Here is a 21,254-nt window from a genome sequence, read left to right on the forward strand (position 1 = left end):
TCATGCATGTTTTGCAACGTTTTCTGCCGGGGTCGTGGTAATTCGTCGTCCTCTGTCTTGCGCGATTGATTATTCCTCTTTTTGTACAATTTAATGAATTATTTTATACTTTCGATGATTGCCAGTGCCACACACGCTTATATGATATTTTCGCGAACAACCATATTGAACACAAGAAGAGAATAATAAATTCCTAGAGAAATATTGAATTCAATTCTGTGATTTTTGAAACGAGAACCACTTGGCAATATTTTGTTACAAAAATTATGTTTTTCAAACTATTTAACTTTGCCACATTTTTGATAAAGTTATTGAAAAGTAATTCTCTTTTAAATCCATACCAATAATTTCAATTTCATATTTGATTTGCATGGATATCAACTACCAACGAAATCTTCTTTTAATTTATATTTCCAGTTCTTGAAAGTTGAATTTTTAGATTTTTTTTAGCAAATTTATGAATTAATTCTTTTGTAAATTTACTAAATGAAAAATAACGCACAAATTTCCCTAGAAATCAATTTAAATTCGTATTTGAATATACACTGTTAAAATACGCACAATCCCATCCACTGCACTGTTGTTCCACCAGCTGTTTCATTTCAAACACGGTCTGGCATTTGTGTCCGTTACTTCGCTGTCGTTTACCAAGTCTCGATAATCTCGTTTTCTTGAAATTATATTGAAAGTGCATCCAAATATTGTTGTCCGTGGGATATGTTTTAGTGTTTTGCTTCAATTCCCCAAAAGTGATGGATCGCTTTCTTATTAGGACGCCCAATCCGACGTGGCGATCATCGGACACCTCGTTCACGCGTTCGTTTGCCAACAAATCCTTCACCGATAAGAAATCGACGCCGAAATGTGACGCGAAACTCCGTCGACTGAGTATTCGTGACGAGACTTTACTCAAGATATTTTCCAGTCAGCCAGATCAGCCGCTAAACGATGAAAATGTGAATCCAATCGCTTTGTTCCGAAGCATTTCACAGCCCGCCAAAACCACCGATGTCGACAATGATTCGCCGAAAGCAAAGGGCGCTTTTGGTATGTTTATGAGTTTCTAATCATTGAGCGATTATTTTTGAAATTGGTGCGCGCCCGCTGCGCAGGCGGCGGCGCGGCCTCGGGGCCGTTTGTTTTGACAGCGGCGAATCGGTTCTAGAGCGACGACGCAGTTTCTCCACCTGACGTGGGCCCATTGCCAATTTCTCTATTACCGTTTTTTATCTTTTTCGCAGCCGCGAACTGTCATTCAGTCGCTGATCGAACTGCGCACGAATCAGCAGATGCCCAAGATTTGGAGGTGATGGCCATGACGCCGCCAACAGACGTTGCCCCGTCGTCAGCTGAAAATGTTTTCCCTCACGACAAAGCACTCCAGACGAGGCTCCAGCGGGACCTCAACAGTCCCTCGGCGAATGCCCGTGTCCGGGCTATGAAGGCGCTCAGGTAAGTGGTTGTGCCCTTTCCTCGGGACTTGTTGCGAAACTTATCGGAGAACTGTGTTTTTGCAGGAGCCCCGCGAAGACTGGCTATTGCAACTTCGACGTGCCGCACGAGGAGCAGGACATCATCACGGACGAGGAGCGAAGCCGCCCGGAATCTATTCAGGAAGTGATGAAGAATGTTGTGGTGTACGTCGAGGTTCGAACAGCGGAAGACAACCGCTCTGCGGGCGTGAAAAATGTCATATCGCAACTCGGTGCCAAAGTGAACGATCGGTTCCTACGGTAAGCGGAGCGCTTGGGCTGCCAAGGGCATCGCGCCCGTCAGCCAAGTACTAGTGCATATCGCCCCGACATAATCCGCTCCACCATCTTTGCAGTGATACAACCCATGTCGTCTTCAAAGACGGCCTGCAGTCAACGTACAACAAAGCCAAGAAGTGGAACATCCCAATCGTGTCGATTCTGTGGATCGAGGCCTGCAAGAATCATATGGTGCTGATGAACCCCAAACTCTATCCCATATCCAACATTGAACGCTACGAGAACCCGGAATTGTTTACGAAACTCAAAGTAAGTGAGTGCGCCCCAGCTGCGTCTTTCATGTGATTTTCACGCAAACGTTCATTGAAATTTGCATATATGACCTTGAGCCGCGTATATGTGATCGTATTGTCATTTTAGCGCCAAAAATCCATGCAACCGAACGCAGAGGAGAATATTCGTCGGCACAAAGTGAAATTGCTCGCGGGGGCCAACAAGAAGACTGAAACTGAAAAGGAGGCTGTGAAACCTGCCACGAAGATCTCGATTCCGCGCAAACCAAAGGTGAGTTTAGACATTTTTTATGGTTCCGCCAACTGTGGCACACTTGTCGCGTCTTATTGTTGTGGATACAATCCACTGCCTTCCCCCCGTGGGGCAGTAATGCTGGGAAGGTGAGGGGCTCGAGATTTTATTGCTGTACCCGCTTGCATGCTGGTGCTTGTCGCCAGACACTGGCGCTCACGTTGCTGCCGTGAGTACTATGCTACGCGCTCAGCTGCAAGATCGGCGCGACTCTCGCGCGTTATGCAAGTATTTGTTTGCGAATGTGATGAATAAGTTATTGCGCGAATTTCGTTTTTTGTAAATATTTAGTTTTCAGTGAAATGCTGATATGTTTGGAGGAGTTGCATCACGATTGGTTTGACTCATTTATGGGGAGTTTCGTTCATTGTTTCTTTTTCTTTTATCGTCGGAATTGACGAGTTGAACGACAAGTGGATGAAATGTTCCAATTTTATTTCTTCTAGAAGTTCAGGCGATCATTTGAAAACGAGGCACGAAATTTTTCTTCTCCATTCCCAATTTTGAATCTTGAATGTGCATAAAAGGGTGCTGGTATCGGCTTCGAAATGCACCACGATTTGGTGTCGGCCCCCCAAAATCAATACGGGCCGGCCCATCTTCCCTGCAAGCCGACTGTAGGAAAACTTACTGCAAAAGCGACTCAAACAGCAAACATCCCACTTGAGAGTATTGAAGGAGACAAGGTCGTCATCAAAAGAGTTTTTAACTCTGGCGCGGATGAGGTAGTCGACCACGTCCTAAAAGGATATTACAAGGGCTGGCTGAATGGAAAAGACAGCTCAATTTACATAAGAAGGTGAAAGCCTTGTTGATGGTCGTGAATGGGAGTGAGCGCAGTACGAGAAGTATACCACTAAGTCCATTGTGACAAGAAAATTCCACAATTGCTTTAGTCAAGGAAGTAGAAGCTGCCGCAAATAGCAATGATTTGACTACCGTATACCACATCGCGAAGGAGGTTGCGGGCCTTTCGATTGTCTTATGAAGGACGCTGACAGGATTCTCATCCACAATGATATGCACCCAAAGGGGTGGAAAGATCACTTGACCACGATAATGAATCTTATAATATCCGGTGAAGTCCTACCTATTGTGGTTGATAGCCACCGTAACACCTGGACATTGACTGCTCCTTCAAACAGAAGCGAAATTATCTTTGCTCAAACGGGATAAAGCCCCCGCCCCAGACGGTTTCCCTGCAGAACTTTTCCGTGCAGTCACTGCATAGTTACTACTTTTATAGGATTGACTATATTGAAAGGAAATTTCTGGCAACACTAACCATAGACAGCTATGCCAGATCGAGTAATGACGTAGCGCGTTTGAAGTCTCAATCTAAGGAGATTTTTGCCATGGAGCAGCACACGCCATGCGAACGCTCTCATATCATTGGGCCGTTGTTTTTCGAGGATGAAGCTCGCAAAAAGTCTAGCGTCAATCAGGAGCGTTATCCCAATATGATAACTGATTTTTTATGCCAATGTTTGTTATAATGGCATGAAGCACTTCTGGTTAGGATTAGAGCGTCATCTTGTTGAAACGACAGCTGGAGCCACTATCAATTTTTTTATTTTAAGAACTCCAGACTTTTTTTTTAGAAACTACGTGAAACGAAAGTTCATACAAACACGCCAAGGATCTTAGATGCACATAAGACCAACATACCGTACGAAATAGCCGCCATATCCCTCGAAACATTGGCCAAAATGATGGAAAACATCGCAGTACAAAAAATGGTGTAAAAAACCTTGAACCCTAATCAATAATTTTTAAAATGATCATAAAAAAATGTATTTTTTTTTCCCTGATTTTGTCGAATATGACCAACCCATTACTATTCTATTCGTCAGTACTAGGAATCTGGGAATCTTTTTCAGTCAATGGAAGAACGGATGATTGATAAGATTGTGAAGAGGGGTCTCAGTCTCGATTGCGACAACTTGACTGCGCGTTTACTGTTGTCGCGAAGATGTTAGCTAAGATCATCCTCGAAAGCTTGATCGGCAGAACACAGATTGCCTTCCTTCCTTTTTCTTCTTTTTGACGTTGATGTTTTGTACGCTGGCTCGGCTGCAAGGTGTGGAACATCTCGACTAAGCCGATGACATCTGCCTGCTTTCTCACCAAATTGTGGACCTTGGCCAAATGGCCGTGGAGTCGGCTCGTCGTGATCGGTTTCGCCATTTGGTTCAATCAAATGCCTGATCTGCATGCAATCGCTGGGCTTTCAAATCCCCATCCAGCGTATCAAGCTACCGTTGTTTCGGCCGGCCTTTTGGTCGCTTACCATCGACTTTGATGTTCAGACCAATCTTGGAAAGTGTATTCTCGTTCGTTAGCGCGAATTGCGTGACCATACCATAGAAGGCGCCTCTCTCGCAATTTTTCCACGATCGGTGCAACCCCATAACGATCGCGAATATCCTCATTTCGGATGTGATCAAAACGTTCACGCCACTAGTCCAACGCAACATCTTCGTCTCCATTACCGCAAGACGCCGTTCATTGTCTTTTATTGTCGCCCAACACTCAGAACCATAGAGAGCGACAGGAGGGACAGGAGACGTTCTTTGATACGTTCATCACAAAGAACACTATTTGTTATTGTTTGCGTAGTTCTCCATTGACTGATAGCATCGACCCGAGATATTTAAATCGCTCAGTTCTGGACAGGTCACTGCCGCTAACAGTGATTGTGCCTGTTTCATGGGGATCGATCATCAAAAATTCAGTTTTATTTAGATTCAGTGTGAGATCGTGTTGCATGAGACGATAATTCCATTTTTGGACAAATTGCTCCAGATCCTTTTTGCTATTAGACGCTAGGAAAACATCTACATAAAGCAATGTACAGGGCGCAGGGTGTTGGATGTGCCATGTGACAGTGTCTATAACAACAACAAAGAGTAGTGATGAGAGGGTGCTTCCTTGATGAACACCAACAAAGACGCAAAGCGGTATTGATACACCCGCCACATTTCGAGTTTTACTTTCCGGATCGTGATAGAGCAATTGAACCAAACCGCACAAATTCATCTGGCACTAATTGTTGTAGAGCATACCAGATGAGTTCGTGTGGCACACAATCAAACCCTTTCTCTAGATTCTGAAATGCAATGTAAAGAGGGCGTCTGCCTTTTCACCCACATGATACAGTCATCAGAAGGCACGTTGCAGGTCTTTGCATCGAGAAGTTGCCTTCTCGGCATCAGCTCGACCTGTCTGCGGTCCATACGCGATGAAGAAGTGAATAGTGCGATCAGCTGATATAAGGCTAAGCTTCATCAGCCGGTCATCGAATCGTTGGACTTCCTTAATGGCATCACGGAAACATGAACATGATGACAATGTCAGCACCATATTGAGTGTGTGGGCTACCAAAATAGAAAAGTTTATAGCCATTTTTATCGCGTTCGCGTCCTAAGTCGCAGTTTTTGACACCAGACCATCGAGTTTTTTGCAGAGCGCAGATATCAACGTGCCTTTTCCGAAGGGCTCTTGCGAATTCCTCGGTCTTTCCAGTTGGAGTGCCAATATTTAGCGTGCAGAAACATATTTGTTTTGCCCCGCACTAACTTACTTACGTCTTGACGCCGTCCATGTTGCAATAATGCTTGCCCATTTCTCGGCAGGACCGAGGCCCGTCTGCTCACGCTGTGAAGGCCTTTGCTATACTCTCCCTGTGTGAATGTTGTACGACGGTGTAAAATTTAATGCATACCAGTAGTTTGCATACGCGATGTGGATGCGCTGTAATTGTCTCATATGTATGGGTACGTGTGAACATTACTGTATCTCCAACACTCTTCCTTAATATGAACGTGTACGCATCATATGCTTACTCCATCGTGCTCATGCCCACTGCCTGCATAAGTTCCATGTGTCTCTCGTGAATATGTCGGCGACCACTTTGTCCGTCGGCATATATTCAAGCTGTATGGCTTTATTTTTAACAGCTTCCTTGCAGAAATTGTGGATTCTGGCATGTTTTGTTCGATCGTAAAATCCAGTCGCCGTCGTTCATTTTATTACGCCCTGATTATCGCAATAAATCATCCCATCTGATAATCCTGGGAATTCCAATTCGTTGAGGAGACCTCTCAAGTACATCGACTTCTTCGTCGCCTCAATAATCGCCTTGTATTTTGCCTCTTTCGTTGATAACGCTGCAGTTCTCTATTTCCTGGACTTCCAGCTGATCGCGGCTCCTCCCAGTGTGAATGCGCATCCTGTGTACGACTTCGAATTTGTGGGATCATTCCCCCAGGCTGCGTTGGCATATCCGACTAATTTCTTCACTGGTCCTTCGTAAATAAGTGCTAGATCCGGTGTTCCTTTTAGATATCTGAGCACTCTCTTTTGGATCCTCGTTGAACTGGCTCAACACGTTTACACTGTGCGCGATATCCGTGATCTCACTAGCTCTCGGTAGTGTGGATTCTTCGACGGTTTCGTCGGTTCTGTGGCTGCATCCAACCTTGATATTGGACTTGCTGGTTTATTCTGCATATGTGTGCATGTGGTCATGCCGAATCTTTTCAGAAGTTCTTCGTCATATTTAATTTGATTCAAGCTCACAGGTCCGTTTTCTTACTTAATTTCAATCCCAAAGCAATATTTCGCCTCACCCAAGTCCTTTATCTGGAACTCTCGTTTTAGTGCCTTCTTCAGATCCTCGATCAATTCTGGAAGTTGAAGCGCATCGCCAGCAACCGACAAAGATTGCACCTAGGCGTATTTAACGTTATATGCCCTACATAGGGGTTCATGACAACCATATACAATGCCCGACAAAAAAATGTTGACACTGAGAATGTGAGAAAGAAAATCGAAGTTTAAAAGAGGAGTGCGCCACAGATCCATGACACGGAGCCCAATCGTCCTGAAACATACTTCATCAAAGTGGTCATGCAGTGCTTCAACCGTCTGAACAACGCAATCTTCGATAACTTTTTTGCGTTGACAGCACCGCTTAGACACGAAAAGTACCAATTCCTTTGGATGTTATGCACCCCACATCAGTACTGAGGGAGAGTGGCGTGGAGTTCGTACAACACACTAGGGGTCAAATTTCTCTAATTCTTCGCACTGGGGACGGACTGTCAGATCCCAGAAAATTGAATTTCGGCTCATCAGAGAACACAACTCGCCTCCAATTGTCCACAGTTAAGCCACGTCGTTCCAATGGCCAATTCCTTTTTTCGAGCATAGCCTTCATTAAAATCGGCTGTTTTGCTGGTCTTCGAGCTCTGAGTCCTAATCCATTCAACCGACGCTGCACCGTTCTCACGATAACTGACACATTGTCCTCTTCCGGCAATTCAGTACGTAATTGAGGAGCGGTTGCAAATCTATCTCGTAAGGATGCTTGCTCTAATGATCGCCTGGACCGACAATCTTTTTTTAACACCGATATTTAACTTCCCCATCCCAAAACAGACATTATTAGTCGAGACTAAATGTTGTCTAGTCGTAATTAAAAAGGTGGAATCATGAAAGTGTTGAGTACAGACATTTTTTGTCAGCCACTGTATCCACGAAGGTGAGGTAGAAATTTTAACTGCTTCAGAACATTGTTTGCTAGCACTGAAATTGTTAGTCATTTAGAACTTTATATTGACTGCAGGTTTCATAATAATCGTCCATATGTCTCGATTATATCACTTCGCACTGCTTTTTAGTGAAAAATGCTAGCGGTTCTAATAGAGCACGAATTTTTGGAGCGCAATAATCAATCAGTTGCCAATAGCTCGATAACCGCGACTACCCAAGCAGTACTTGGAATTCTTCTATTTCAGGTATAAGTCCTTCACGGTAGGTGATCACCATAGCTTATAACAAGAACGAAAATGCAAAAAATAATCAACAGAAAGAGATTTTGTGGGCAGCGAAACTTTTGTTTTAAGTAGGGATGGACTGTTGGATTGCAATTTTACGTTGTTTGTGCAAACGAAAATTGGGGTCGAGACAGTGGGCGGGGACGACGCATCAAAGCAGGGGGACAGTTGAAGATAGTCGGCCGCCCTCACGCACGATGACGGGGGATAAGGAATACCTTAACCTTAGGATTTGTTGTTTTCCATTTCATAGAATGATTAGGAATTTTCCACATTCAACCATAATTTCTTGAGAAACACTCCCTTTATCCTGATCTTTTCTCCTTGAGCCTTGTTGATGACTCACGTAATGGCACAGAGCATCAGTATCGAGATGTTTTCTGTCATAAAATGGAGGGTGAGATTTTTTGATTACAAAAAAAAACACCATACCCAGTTTTGTCTTCGACTGCTCCCGCATCCGTGGCCACTAGAAGCTGACTCTTCGCCACAAACCCTTTGATTCTTCACCAGCTTTGGATATGGCACATTTTCTCTTCCAAGAGCAATTTTTAAACGTGGTTATGATCGTGAAATTAGGAAAAGGGTTTGGGCAGCGATTTATTTCTATTATGTAAAAGATTGGAACAACCTGTACACTTCCTACGGCTTATTTTCGACAATCATTTCGTGCAATACCGTTAACTGAATAATCCGCAGTTTGTTATCATTTTATCTCCATGATTTTGATATCATACTTTAGAAAGGCTTCGACTATGCAGTCTCCTCTATAGAGACGAGGACGTTAATGAGGTTTATATTTCGAAATTTCCTTCGAAAACGCAGAGTACAAAGATTTTCGCTTATGTTTTCAGAGCCAATAACAGCAGGTTTCATTCACGTTCCACGAGAAAATGCACAAATCGTTATTCCGTTTTCGTTATCGGGTTCGTCAGTTTTCAGCGTCGGGTTGTCATCTTATATGGTTAACAAAAACCCATGGATGGGCTACAGCGCGTCTACCACGCCTAGGCGTTGTTCTGTTTCAAATCCCTCTAATACCTCCCGAGAACCTTGTACACCTCTTCCACAATTCCACATCTTCGATTTTCTGCCCATTAATGCAGATGGGGAGAGTGGGATAACGAGTCAGAGTGAGAACCTTGGTTTCGTTGCTGTGAATTTTCAGTTTGACTCCGCTTGTCTCCTTTCCTCAATCCAGAACTATTTGGTCAAAATCCATGAGTGAAAGACCAAGCAGATGTCATCAGCCTAGTCAAGGTTTTTGAAAAAGTATGTAATTGAAAGCCTCCACATCGTCTAGACAGGACAGGACAAAGAACATCACCCATAAGAAGAAGAAATTATTTCGGTGACATGATGCAACCCTGACAGATTCCTCAGAAATTTTACCGCAGTGCATTAACGCCCCTTCTATACAGAGCATGGCAGATACACTGTGCCCAAGCTGTTGGAAATTTCCCCGACATAAATGAGGGAAAAATCTGGAATCCGCACACTCCGATCCGACCTTACCTATTATCTCGGCGACTGCAAGAAGTACATAAATTCCACCCCAAGGCAGATGCCCTTTGGTAAATGTTAGCGAACCTTTCCTTCTTCCACTCATTTTGAAAATTTGAGAGTTATGGGGAAACTACAGCAACTTGCACATAAATATTTCGCAAGGGGATCGTTAAGGCAGACGACTTTAAGCCAAGAATGCATTAGTGGCAAAGATAATTTCGTTTCTATTTGAAGGACCAGTCCGTATCCGTTATGGTTACTGGATGATAGGTCACAAAAAGTTGAGCTTTATCGTTGCTCAGTGTTTGGTGAACTAAGTCATCGGAGTAATAATTTAAGATCGGATTTGTATACAGCAACACTTCCCTATTTCCTAAATTCAAACATTATCGCAAATAATTCGATAAGGATAGAATTGGAAGATTAAGGTTATCTATTTTGATGTTATTTCCAGGATAATTTGGGAGATATTTTGTCTGATTTCAAAGAGAAACTATTGAGCACACCCGAATGCAGTGAGGATATAATAAAACCAGATTCGAAAGTTCTGGAAAGGTAAGATGTCAACTTAGTTGTAAATCCTTCCCAATCGATTTAATAATTTCAACTTTAGATTGCAAAATTCACCATACATCACAAAAAACAAAACGAAGCAGAAAACCACCACAAATTCTTTGAAGAAGTTTCCTATGTTTCGCTCCAATATTGCAGAAGAAACTAGCGACGATGACTTTGAAGTTCCTAAGTCGGCAACAATAACGCCCGAAGTGAATGCCAAAAAGACATTATTATTTGATGAAAAAATAACAACTTCGGAAACCAAACGAAAAAGCACAGCAACCTCATCGACTAAACGTCGAGCTACAATTATACCCAAAGTTAAATCACCAACCCGCCAGCCTGCTTCTACCACAACACCCATTTCCACAATAAATAATCCTGATACGATGCCTAAAACTCCAGCTAGTCAGAGAAAGGTGCAATCCTCGCGAATCACGAGACGTTCGTCGATGTCATTAGTAGAGAACACGACCAGTACCTCAATAACAAAAGAAGGAAGTGTCTCGATTAATAAGACTGTTATAATGGAAGAAAGCTGTGATATAGATGGTAATACTGGTTATGACGGGCATACGGAAGGCGCCAGTGCGAAAAATCGGGAAACGACTTATGCTGATGTGCAGGTAGAAATCACAAAAAATCCCCTGAACAACAACACGATCACGCCAGATATTACAGCAAATCGTAGGCGAACCCTTTTTGCTTGCAAACCGACTGAAGAAACATCCGTAGATCCGGAAAAGGTGCCTGAACGAAAAGAGTCTACGACTAGACGTCGTACATGCTTCAACTTTCCATCATATGAAGCAAATTCACCAGATCTAACTAGCCGCTCACCATCAAAAGCATCTAAAACTGCAGACATAGAGGGTTACAATGAAGTAAGTGATAACTGTCTGCCAAGTATACGAAAGTCTGTTAGGCGTCGCACAATGTTTACACCCAGCTACCGAGATGAAGTGAATGAATCTGTACAAGATGCAACAACGCTGAATGCAAGCTGTGCTATAAAACCCGTTAACTTGTTCGGATCAGAGACACCTACTGCAAAGCCAGGAACGATTATAGAAGAATTGAACTCGTCTCTAACGTTTAATTCTACAAAGACTCCAATAAATCCTCGCCGAAGAACTATATACGATATCTCCATGGACATCATTGACAAGAGGCTGGAGAATATCAATAAATCTGCCAAACAGAATCGCTACACGGAATTCAGACCCCGAGAAGATGTCGAAAAGCTAGTGGACAATGAATGCATTGTCGCTGATTCAACGAAATCGAAGGAAAATCCAACAAGTGAGGAGGTATCAAAGACAAATAATCGACACACAACAATCGACTCTTTCACAGCAATCTTGAACGGAGACAGTTTCAAGACCTCAACCAAATTAGGATTAAACGATTCAACAACTTCGCAAACGCCGGCACAGCCTAAGAAAAGGAAACTGTTTGCACCTGTTGAGTTACTCTTCTCAACACCTCCTGCCTCTAGTACCGCACAAAAGGACAAAGTGAATGCTGATGAATTAGACGGCAATCCTAAGAAGAAAGCTAAAACGGAAAACAAACCGATAAAATCTGTAAAAAGAATTAACGGGACAGCGAAGAAGGCAAACGGTGCGAGTGCCACAAGTCGGTCACAAAGTCGTCGCAGTACTTTAGACTTTGAACAAGTAGAGAAATTTAGGACAATGAAAAGTGTACAACACACAAAACCCGCGCCCGTAGGGAAGCTGAATCATATGGTGTGCACAAATATGCACACGGAACAGATGAATTTCATTAAGCAGGTAAGTGTTTAGTATTTTTGTTAGTTCCGACATTTTTGCAAACTCTCGAAGCATCTTTAGAATTCATGAGTAGATATTTGGTTAGTTCGGTTTTGATTTGAGCGAAAGGGCAGTGTTTCCGAAACGTTTTATTGAGGACGAGTATAGTAGTAAGAGTTGGTTGAATGCCTGAGTAACTGTGCTGCTAGCATAGTTCTAATTCAAAATTTGAGTCGAAACATGGACAAATTCCATTAAGCATACTTCATTCAAAGTCCACTAAACGTAGAAATGAATTTTAAGTAATTTCTTTAGATTTTCAGTAATTCAATTGGCAATGAGAGGATCGTAAGAAGAAAAGTAAATGGAAACAGGATGTAGAAAGTGTATTGAATCTTTTGTTTAGCTTCGTTCAAATTTTTAACATTTTTTTCTTATTTATCTCGTTTTGATGCCTCTTTGTGCGAGTTTCATGGTGACTGGTTATACCTTACAAGTCAGAGCAGTACCCTTAATTGAAACAGAGGTGTTAGGTAGGCAGCGTAGTCATTAGTATGTGTGAGGCTACACTCCTTCCAGGCAGGGCTCTGATTGTGGTCGGAGATTCAATCCGTGTCTGAACAAGAGGGCTTGTGTCTACATGGCAGGTACTCGCGCTGAATCCCTCGATAGCTTGAACTCTCAAAAATTTTTAAACTACATAACTAGATTTTTTTTTTTAACCGAGGTTGGTGTGAACGCACTAAAAGAAACACTCAAAAACCGCAAAAGGGTGCTAGGATGTCGTCCACACAGAACCAAAATCCATCAGATATTCCCGCTTCAAATTATTTAGTCTATTCTTTTTCTTCTTCTTGAACCATTGTCCTGTTCAGAAGCGCAGTGGGCTTGATCGGTTTCGTCATTTTTCTCGAGGCGCCGTTCATTGTCTTTTATAGTCAACACGATTTGGATTTGAGGGGTTCATTGATACGTCATTCGCAATGAAGGCCAGTTGTGGTATGCCATTTCATCCAAACCGCGCTGAGACGTGAGGCAATTTCATAACGCAGTTCATCATTGGCTTTTTACATTAATCAGAGATATTTAAACCGCTCAGTTCTCGGCAGGTCATTGCCACTGACATTGGGTGCTCAGAGGTGGCGGTGAGGAAGACGGGGCGGCAACCCTGTCGGCCAAACCAAAAGGCCGAGGAGAACCTCCATAGTAGTGGCTTGCCGGCCGTGATGCAGTAGGCGAATGCTCCAAAGGCTTAATCAGGGCGATCAGACACGAGTCTGCACGGGGACTCATCTGAAGTGGCAATTCGGTCACAAAACCTTACCAGGGGTATACTAGTACCATAGGAACCGGGATAGCCCTGGACTCTCATACTTCGGGTGAACTCCCGTTGTATGTGCTTGCTGAAGCGAGAAGAGACCTTCGGGCCTCGGCGTGGTGTTGCGTTTCAACACGGGTGCCGTACTCCTTAGTTCGGTAGAGATTTAGGCAAGTCTTGCATCCACCAGTATGAATGCTAAGCGATGCACTTGGTATAGACTGGTACCTTTGTTGCTTGCCACAGCGGGGCTCTGATTGTGGTCACAAAATCAATCCGTGTCTTAAGAAAACCGTAGGATACGACCGTAGATACACGACAGGTACCTACGTAAAACGCTCAAGGACTCGCTGCCACTAACATTGATAATGCTTGTTTTATTGGGGTCGGTTGTCAAAAATTGTTTTATTTAAATTCAGTCTAAGACCGTGTTGCATGAAACGATAATTCTATTTTTGAACAAGTTGCTCGAGATCAGCTTTGCTATGAGGCGCTAGGAAAACATCGTCCACATAAAGCAGTCCATAGGGCGCTGAACATTCAATGGAGCAAAGAGGAACGGTGAGAGGGCGCTTCCTTCCCGTCACACTTCAAACTTTTCTCTCCGGATCATGGTAGAGCAATTCAACCTAGCGCACCTGTTATTCTGACACAAGGTGTTGTTGTGAAACATATCAGGTGAGTTTGTGTGGCACGCGGTGAAAGGACTTCTCTAGATCTAGAAATGCAATGTAAAGAGGGTGATGCGTCTCAAGGTGTTACTCCATTACCAACCACGCAGGGTGTATTCTGTCAGTAGTTCCGCAGTTTTTGACAAACCCGGCTTGACACATGGTTATTTAAAAGATATCGCGAATACGTTTATCAGGAATCCGTTCAAACATCTCCATTTCTTTTTCTATATTGAAACGGTGGTGCTTTCTTGTCAGGGAGATGGTGTTTACCCTCATCAATGACCCGATTGAAGAACTTACTGAAGTACAGTGTTGGATTCCAACTCCTCGCTTTCTAGAGCTCAGATGCTATGTCGTCAGCTTCTGTTGCTTTCCCCAATTTCATTTGTTTCATTGCTTTTTCGACTTCCGTGGCGCTCACAGATAGAATAGCTTTGTATTTCGGCAGTGCTTGCGGAAGTAGAGGATTCTTCTGTTGAAATCTATTAAGCTATTATAAAGCTTAAATTCTTCGTTTTTGCAGGTAAGAGAGAACAAAAGTGCGTATTTAAGTGAGGAAATGAAGATAGTGCAATAGCCAAAATTGATTGATTCGTACTCCAGGTTCGAATCACGGCCTTGGATGTTTTTGATTGTCTAAAGGAAATAGTTTGTCTAAGAATTGAGGGGTCCTAAGTCAGAAACCACTTGATCTCGGACCGGACCAAATAGGGAACAACTTACTCCCTCTTTTTTTCGATCCACGGACCCCTCGTTTAGGGCGTAGCAACTCAACTTAAAAAAATATTAGGCGAAGAAGGCTTTACGTTTTCTTACCAGGGCAAAGGTAAATCATCAAACGCTTGAGACTTGAATCCAGGATGGATCGTCGCGGGCCATAATGCCGATTTCAGCGTCCGGTGCCAACGCTCTAGCATCCCATTGGATTGCGGGTGGTATGCCGTAGTCCGCTGGCGTTTGAATCCAAGAAGTTTGCCTAACTCCAAGAAAAGGGTGGATTCAAATTGCATTCCCTGGTCAGTGATGATCACTGCAGGGACCCCAAAGCGAGCCTCAGGCCACCGCATAATCCTGTCGGGGTGTAAGGTGTGGAATCGCTTGGTAGTGCGGGGAAATGAGCTCAATTCTTTTCTTACATGCCTGGTGACTTCTGCCATGAGATGCACTCTTTGGCCCAAGAGTTGACGTCCATATTCATGGAAAGCCAGAAGTATTTCTCGGTGACTAACCGATTTATCGTCCTGATGCCTGGATGCGCTAAGTCGTGGACTGCGTGTAACACTTCCTTGCGAAAGGTGGCCAGAATTAATCGCCGGCGTCCCTTTTCCGAGTATTCGCAGCAGAGAGGGAGGTTCGAGCCGAAGATGGGCAACTCCCGAAATTTGTATTTGGGGTCGGATTTGAGGGTCTAAAGTACGACGCTTATGGTCTGTGAACACTGGGAACGGCCTGCTTTCTAGGGAAAAACGGAAGTATTTAATGTTCAAGTACGTGGCGAGCAGTTCTCGATCGTAGGTGCTGTAGTTCCGTTGAGCGGGGTTCAACTGTTTAGAGAAGAAATACAAAGGCTGCCAGATTTGATTCACCTTTTAGTGAAGAACAGGACCTACTGCGATGTCAGAGACATCAACAAAAACGGCTAGGAGTGCATCTTGTAGAGGAAATGCCAAGAATGTAGCATCAGCCAGTTGTCGGGATTTGTTAAACTTGCGGACAGCCTCTTCAGACCACACAATCTCTCGTGTATCTCTTGTTTTGGGGCCAGACAAGTACGCGTTCAAAGCGGACTGGTGTTGGGCGGCTTTGGGCAGATAGAATGCCCAAAAACCTCTGCAATTGCTTCACGGTTTTCGGACCTGTTCTGCAAGTCCACCAGCAACCCATAGTGACACAAGAAGTCTGCGCCTAAAATAGAGAAACTGACATCCACCAAGGTGAATCGCCACGGGAACGTTCTAAGCAAGCCAAGACTCACGTCCACTTGCCTGTACCCGTAGGTGTTAATACGGGAGGAATGTGCCGCCGCAAGCTTCAAAGATTGAGGGGATAGTCGATGATGCCAGGGTAGATAATCGCGCCTGCTGAAAGGGTCATAAATTGTTAGGCCCTGACCCCCCGCGGACCTAGTTTTTTGAGGTATGCGCGAATTTACACGGGAGCATATATCTAGTAGCTTTTTCGCCGAATCTGCGATGGTACCAACAAATGCTTCGGTCCGTAGGTTGTCTTGACGATCTGCTACCCGATCGCCCCTTTTCGAGCAGTATATCGCGAGCGAGCTCCCGACCAGCCGTCCGAACGCTGAGCGTCCTCCCTAATCTCTCCAAAGAACCGGAGACGCATGCGAGAACCGCCTGGTTGCTCTCCGAAAATCGTCGCAGTCAGAGCGACTTCACCAGGTCGTCGTGCTTGATCAGCTCTGTTTTCAAAAGATGTAGGAGGCCGACTTTACGATGTCCGCCACCAGGAGGATGGACTCCTCATCCAGGCCCACAACGACGTAGTTGAAACATCTGGAATTGCGCCTCCAGACGGACAAACCACAGCTCCGGGTTCCTTCGCCAAAAGGAAGGGACCCGCACGACGAGGGCGGTCACCTGAGGGTCCAATGGGCCTGCCGCGTCTTTGTTGCCTAGCGACATGACAAAAGCTAAGTTTAACGACGTGAGTTGAGTCGAGGATGCGACTGTAACGAATTTTAGCAAATCTTAATTTGACGACGGCAGACCGCACCCCCAAATGCCCGTACGAACGAGAAAAGAGAAACCAACGATGCACCCCGAAGCGGACGCCTGAAGCGCAACGATGAATTTTTAAAGAAGAATATCGACGCCGTCTCTTGCGGCGGTTCAATAATGATTATTAATGTTAACAAAAAATGACAAAAAGAATAATGACTTAACCTATTTAATAATATAAGTTTTTGTTGATGACGCGCTTGTTGATTATGTTGCTGCTGTTGGATGATACCTCGTTGTGGCCTTATTTGAGTCTTCCCTGCGGCGGCTTGCACTGACAGCGTTTTTTAAAGATTGGGGCTCCGGCTCCCTGCGGCGACGTCGAAATCAGCTTCCGCTTCTTAGAAACTGATGGCTCAACGGTCTGGTTAATGATTTCAGCACTAGACATCGGGGGCACACAAAAACCAACGAAATTTTTCGCGTCTCGCCCAGCGAAATAAACGGCACAAACCTTCCAGTCGGCGCTGAAACGGGGCCCTCAGCAGAATTTAATAACGGGGCGGTTACGTCCCCGAAATTAGCGCTGCGCCTGGTTCCTTCTGGGGCACGGTTTAAATTATATTTAAATTTCAAATGTTGCCAACCCTGCTGCGCCACATTCATACTCGTAAATACGAATACGTTTGTATTCACCTTCGGACGTGAGAATACAGCCGTATTCACTTTTTCGACTACGAATGCATTCGTATTCATAGAAAATCATCGTTGAATCATCATTATGTTTCTGCTCCTTGTCCGGGGAGAGAAGCACAGCAACCGTCATGGAATTAGTTTCTTCATATCCAAATGTATGTGCCAGAAGTTCAGAGTCCTCGGTGAAGTTGACAAACAACCATTTCACAGCAGCAATCAATGGTGTAGATCATAGATAGATATCAATCATCTATTCTTGAATTTTCAATCTTGAACGTTATTTTCCCATAAAAATATCTACAAACAAGCAGTTCTTAGCTCCTCCCGATTCAAGTTGCCAATCATCCTGTTCAACTACTTTGTCAGGAATATTCTCCAATTTTGTTTTTTAACCTTATCCTCTCCCAGAATGATGACCCTTTCAAACTCAAAAGGATTCACACTGCCAATACTGTCCGACTGGAAAACATAGTGGTCTCCCCACAGTTCCTTAACTAATTTGTAGGATATGAAAACTACAGATTTACATAAAATCAATACAATTCAAAATATCAAGACATGTTTTGTTGAGAGGTTTTTCTTGCAAACAATTTGAATTCCGGAAAAATTTAAATTTTAGCTTTACTAAAAAACTTGCGGTTCATTCCTCAAATCCGATTTTTTTTATTCTAGGCCATGCCGACCGTTTCAGCGCAACTTTAGTTTTTAAGTGTATTTCCTGACGTTAAGTTGATCTAACAATCTTAAAAGAAAATTATCTCTAGAAACTATGCGGCATAGTAACTATAGAAAATTGTAATTAAAAATTGTAGTATTTATGTAAAATGTTTACAAATTAGTTATTTTTGGTTAAATTGTTTCATTTTTAATTTTTCCAAAAAAAAAGATGTGATTCACATAGAATTTCTCTATTGTGATTTTCAATGAAGATTTAATTCATTGAAGATCTTTTTATATCGCTGTCTTGTAAGACTTGAGTAGAACATGTATTGATATTGTAATAATTATTTGATTTTATAGTAAATAAATGTTTTTTGAACAGTAACTAAGACTGGCGTAGTTTGGATTTAAATCTGTTTTAAATTGTATGCATCCCAAACCATATTCTCGTAGCTACCAATCCAAATAATTTTCCAGGCCATAGGAAAGTTGGGCGGCTTCAAATTAGAGAACACTGTAAGCGCTAATACAACCCACGTCGTCAGTCTAGAATCACGGCGCACTTTCAATTTGCTACGTGGCATCATTCATGGTTTATGGATTTTAAACTACAATTGGATTCTAGAATCAGTTGAAAATGGAAAATGGCTTTATGAAGAACCTTACGAGATGATTAGTTTCTCACGAGGTGTCGAGGTACTCCACAAATAGAAAACATCTTTATTGAAATCCTAAACTTAACAACCCTCATATCTTATCTCTAGATTTGCCGTTCCCAGAGACAAGCTTTTGGACCGAAATTCAAAATGGACCTATTTACCGACCTTCCACCAGTCTATGTATCACCACAATCAAATGTCCCCGCGCAAAATGTAGAGGAACTGATATCATTATGTTCAGGAAAAATTACCAAGGATAAGAATGACGCCAAATATGTGCTTGGAGAGACACTACGTGACAATCCTGATAAGATTTGCCTGAATCCGATTTGGATTTTGGATTGCATACAAGATAATCAAATTAAGAAGATGACAAAGTACATTTTAGCTGGTTGACGGTAAGGTATTTGCAATTTCGAGTAAGATATAGCCCCAAGCATGTATTGTTTATGGAATTTTATTTAAATCCGAAAAACCAGGTAATTCGATAAGTTTGTTAAGTTATTATTACAAAAACCAAGTTTTGTATTTCTACTTTTGACGTTATCTGTCGCGCAAATATCAAAAATTTATAGATTTCGGTTGTGTGTCACACAAAATGTGTAGCAGTCAGTAAACATGAAATTGCATCTGCGCTAAGCTACGCGGTTTTATAAAATTTATACTGACAGTCAAAATACATGAACGTGAAACGTTGCGGCTCCAATTAATTTTACGATGCTAAAAAATATTAGATTATAGAGAGTAACCACTTTGGAAGGATAGGAAGGAGCTTTCGCTGATATCCGTCGATAGGAGGGAGAAAGGAGGTGATATTCCCCAGCCCTAGATTTTTTTCCTACGACTCTGCTTTCATTTTTTGAACATTCGCAATCGATTTTGTCCTTGCCCCGAAAACTTATCGCTCTACAGAATTAAGTGTGATGATAATGAAATTTAATCAACGTCACATTGGATACGAAATGTTGAAAAGAAAATAATACGAAAGAAGAGACTATGTAGATGTTATATGCTCCACAAGGAGTGACCAGGCGACAGAATCGCGAAGACATGGAGCGCCACGATTTCATTTTTACCAACAGATTAGTTTGAGGATAAAATTCAAACCTGCGTAGTGATATTCCTACTGAACTAGTTTAGTTTACTGGGGGAGCCACAGCTCTGAGCACTCAGGCCATTGTTAGGCTCATTGTACCATCCCCGTAAATCACCTATTCAATGGCTTCCCGCCTACTATGTTCGCAGGCTTTAGTGAATCTGAGAACATTCTCCAGAAGCAGAAAGTGTGCAGATTTTTCATTGAAGAAAACCTTGCCAAGGTGTCTTCATCTGAGATCTGAGGATGCCGGGCAGCTGCATAAAAAGTGCAGGGTCGCCTCCTCCTCCTCACATTGGCTGCACACAGCCAAAACCACTACCCTAATTGAAATAATAAAACTTGTTGTTTCTTTTTCGTTGGTGTGGGTATTTATTCTTGCAAATACCGATATTTCGGGAACCACTTGTTCCCTTCATCAGTGCACACGAAACTTGTTTGCACTGATGAAGGGAACAAGTGGTTCCCGAAATATCGGTATTTGCAAGAATAAATACCCACACCAACGAAAAAGAAACAACAAGTTTTATTATTTCAATTAATTAATCGTTGGAAACACCGCATAAATTCACTCTGACTCACTACCCTAATCTTTTCCATATGGTAGTTTAAGGAGCAGTGTTCCGTTAAAAGTCCTACAATGGTTTTCATGTCCCACTTCTTAAGGGACAACTAAAATGTCGCTCTAGTGACCCTAGTCTTTTTCACAAGGATTTTCGCCTGCCGGCAAGAGTCCAATTTCACCCTTCAGAGTAGACTTGACAGTGGATGGTCGAATTCCAAGAGCTGGTTCTGGCCCCACCATTGTGGATCCAGACCCTCGGCGAGTCAATCCGTCAGCCTCCTCATTACCAGCGATATTAGAGGGTCCCGGCACCCACAGCAGGAATGTTTCGTTCAGTCGGCCAAGTTTCAGCAGCACCTGATAACAACTCCACATCAACTGGCTTGATATGTGCTAGCTATTTAGTGGTGATAATGCCGCCCGACTGTCGGAACAGATTCGAATGGTACAACCCCTCCACTTTTGTCGCAAACATTCTTCTGCTGCCAATGAAATGGCATATATCTCCGCCTGGAATATGGTCGTCATTTTTCCGAGAGGTCAGGCCAGTTCCACAATCGGATTCTCCGAGAACATCCCTGCGCCCGATTCACCCTCCATGACTGACCCGTCGGTAAAAATTATTAAGTCTAATCTGAAAAGATTCATGGCCATTTGTAGAGAATTCTTCTCTTTCGGTGATTACGACAGTGTATGTCTTTTCACAGACGAATCTGGAAATCATATGATCGGTCGACATTAGGGCTACCGGATGTTTTTCAAGGAATTTCCAGATAGACGCTTGACCGTGTGAATGGCCGTCTTTCCACGCCACCATGGTATCGAGCCTATATACGTCGTTGGCCGCTTTCTGTTTCCCTTCCAAGTGAATGGGGGGTAAATTTAGGATAGCTTCAAGTGCTGAAGTGGTGATGTTAAGCAAAGAGTGCAGT

General features: G+C 43.2%; 1 protein-coding gene across 2 annotated transcripts; it reads left to right on the forward strand.

Annotated features, from left to right (window-relative positions):
- The first annotated feature begins 615 nt into the window (after positions 1 to 615).
- LOC119661707 (microcephalin) lies at positions 616 to 19,284 on the forward strand. Of its 2 annotated transcripts, XM_038071159.1 has the most exons (9): positions 616 to 1,047; positions 1,242 to 1,452; positions 1,518 to 1,733; positions 1,829 to 2,021; positions 2,133 to 2,276; positions 10,098 to 10,198; positions 10,257 to 11,997; positions 18,480 to 18,698; positions 18,767 to 19,284. In XM_038071159.1, exons 1-9 carry the CDS (start codon positions 753 to 755, stop codon positions 19,055 to 19,057), a joined length of 3,411 nt encoding a protein of 1,136 aa, XP_037927087.1. In that variant the 5' UTR covers positions 616 to 752; the 3' UTR covers positions 19,058 to 19,284. The 2 variants fall into 2 exon arrangements, with proteins under 2 accessions (XP_037927087.1, XP_037927088.1); XM_038071160.1 differs by lacking the exons at positions 18,480 to 18,698; positions 18,767 to 19,284 and adding an exon at positions 18,015 to 18,393.
- Positions 19,285 to 21,254: the final 1,970 nt, after the last annotated feature.

Source organism: Hermetia illucens, chromosome 1, assembly GCF_905115235.1.
Source record: "Hermetia illucens chromosome 1, iHerIll2.2.curated.20191125, whole genome shotgun sequence".
In the NCBI taxonomy this organism is placed as follows: Eukaryota; Metazoa; Arthropoda; class Insecta; order Diptera; family Stratiomyidae; genus Hermetia; species Hermetia illucens.

Coding starts and splice junctions, on each gene's coding strand:
- LOC119661707 (XM_038071159.1), top strand. CDS start 753: ATGGATCGCTTTCTTATTAGGACGCCCAATCCGACGTGGCGATCATCG. Junction 1,048..1,241: donor GAAAGCAAAGGGCGCTTTTG/GTATGTTTATGA, acceptor TCTTTTTCGCAG/CCGCGAACTGTCATTCAGTC. Junction 18,699..18,766: donor GTTTCTCACGAGGTGTCGAG/GTACTCCACAAA, acceptor TCTTATCTCTAG/ATTTGCCGTTCCCAGAGACA.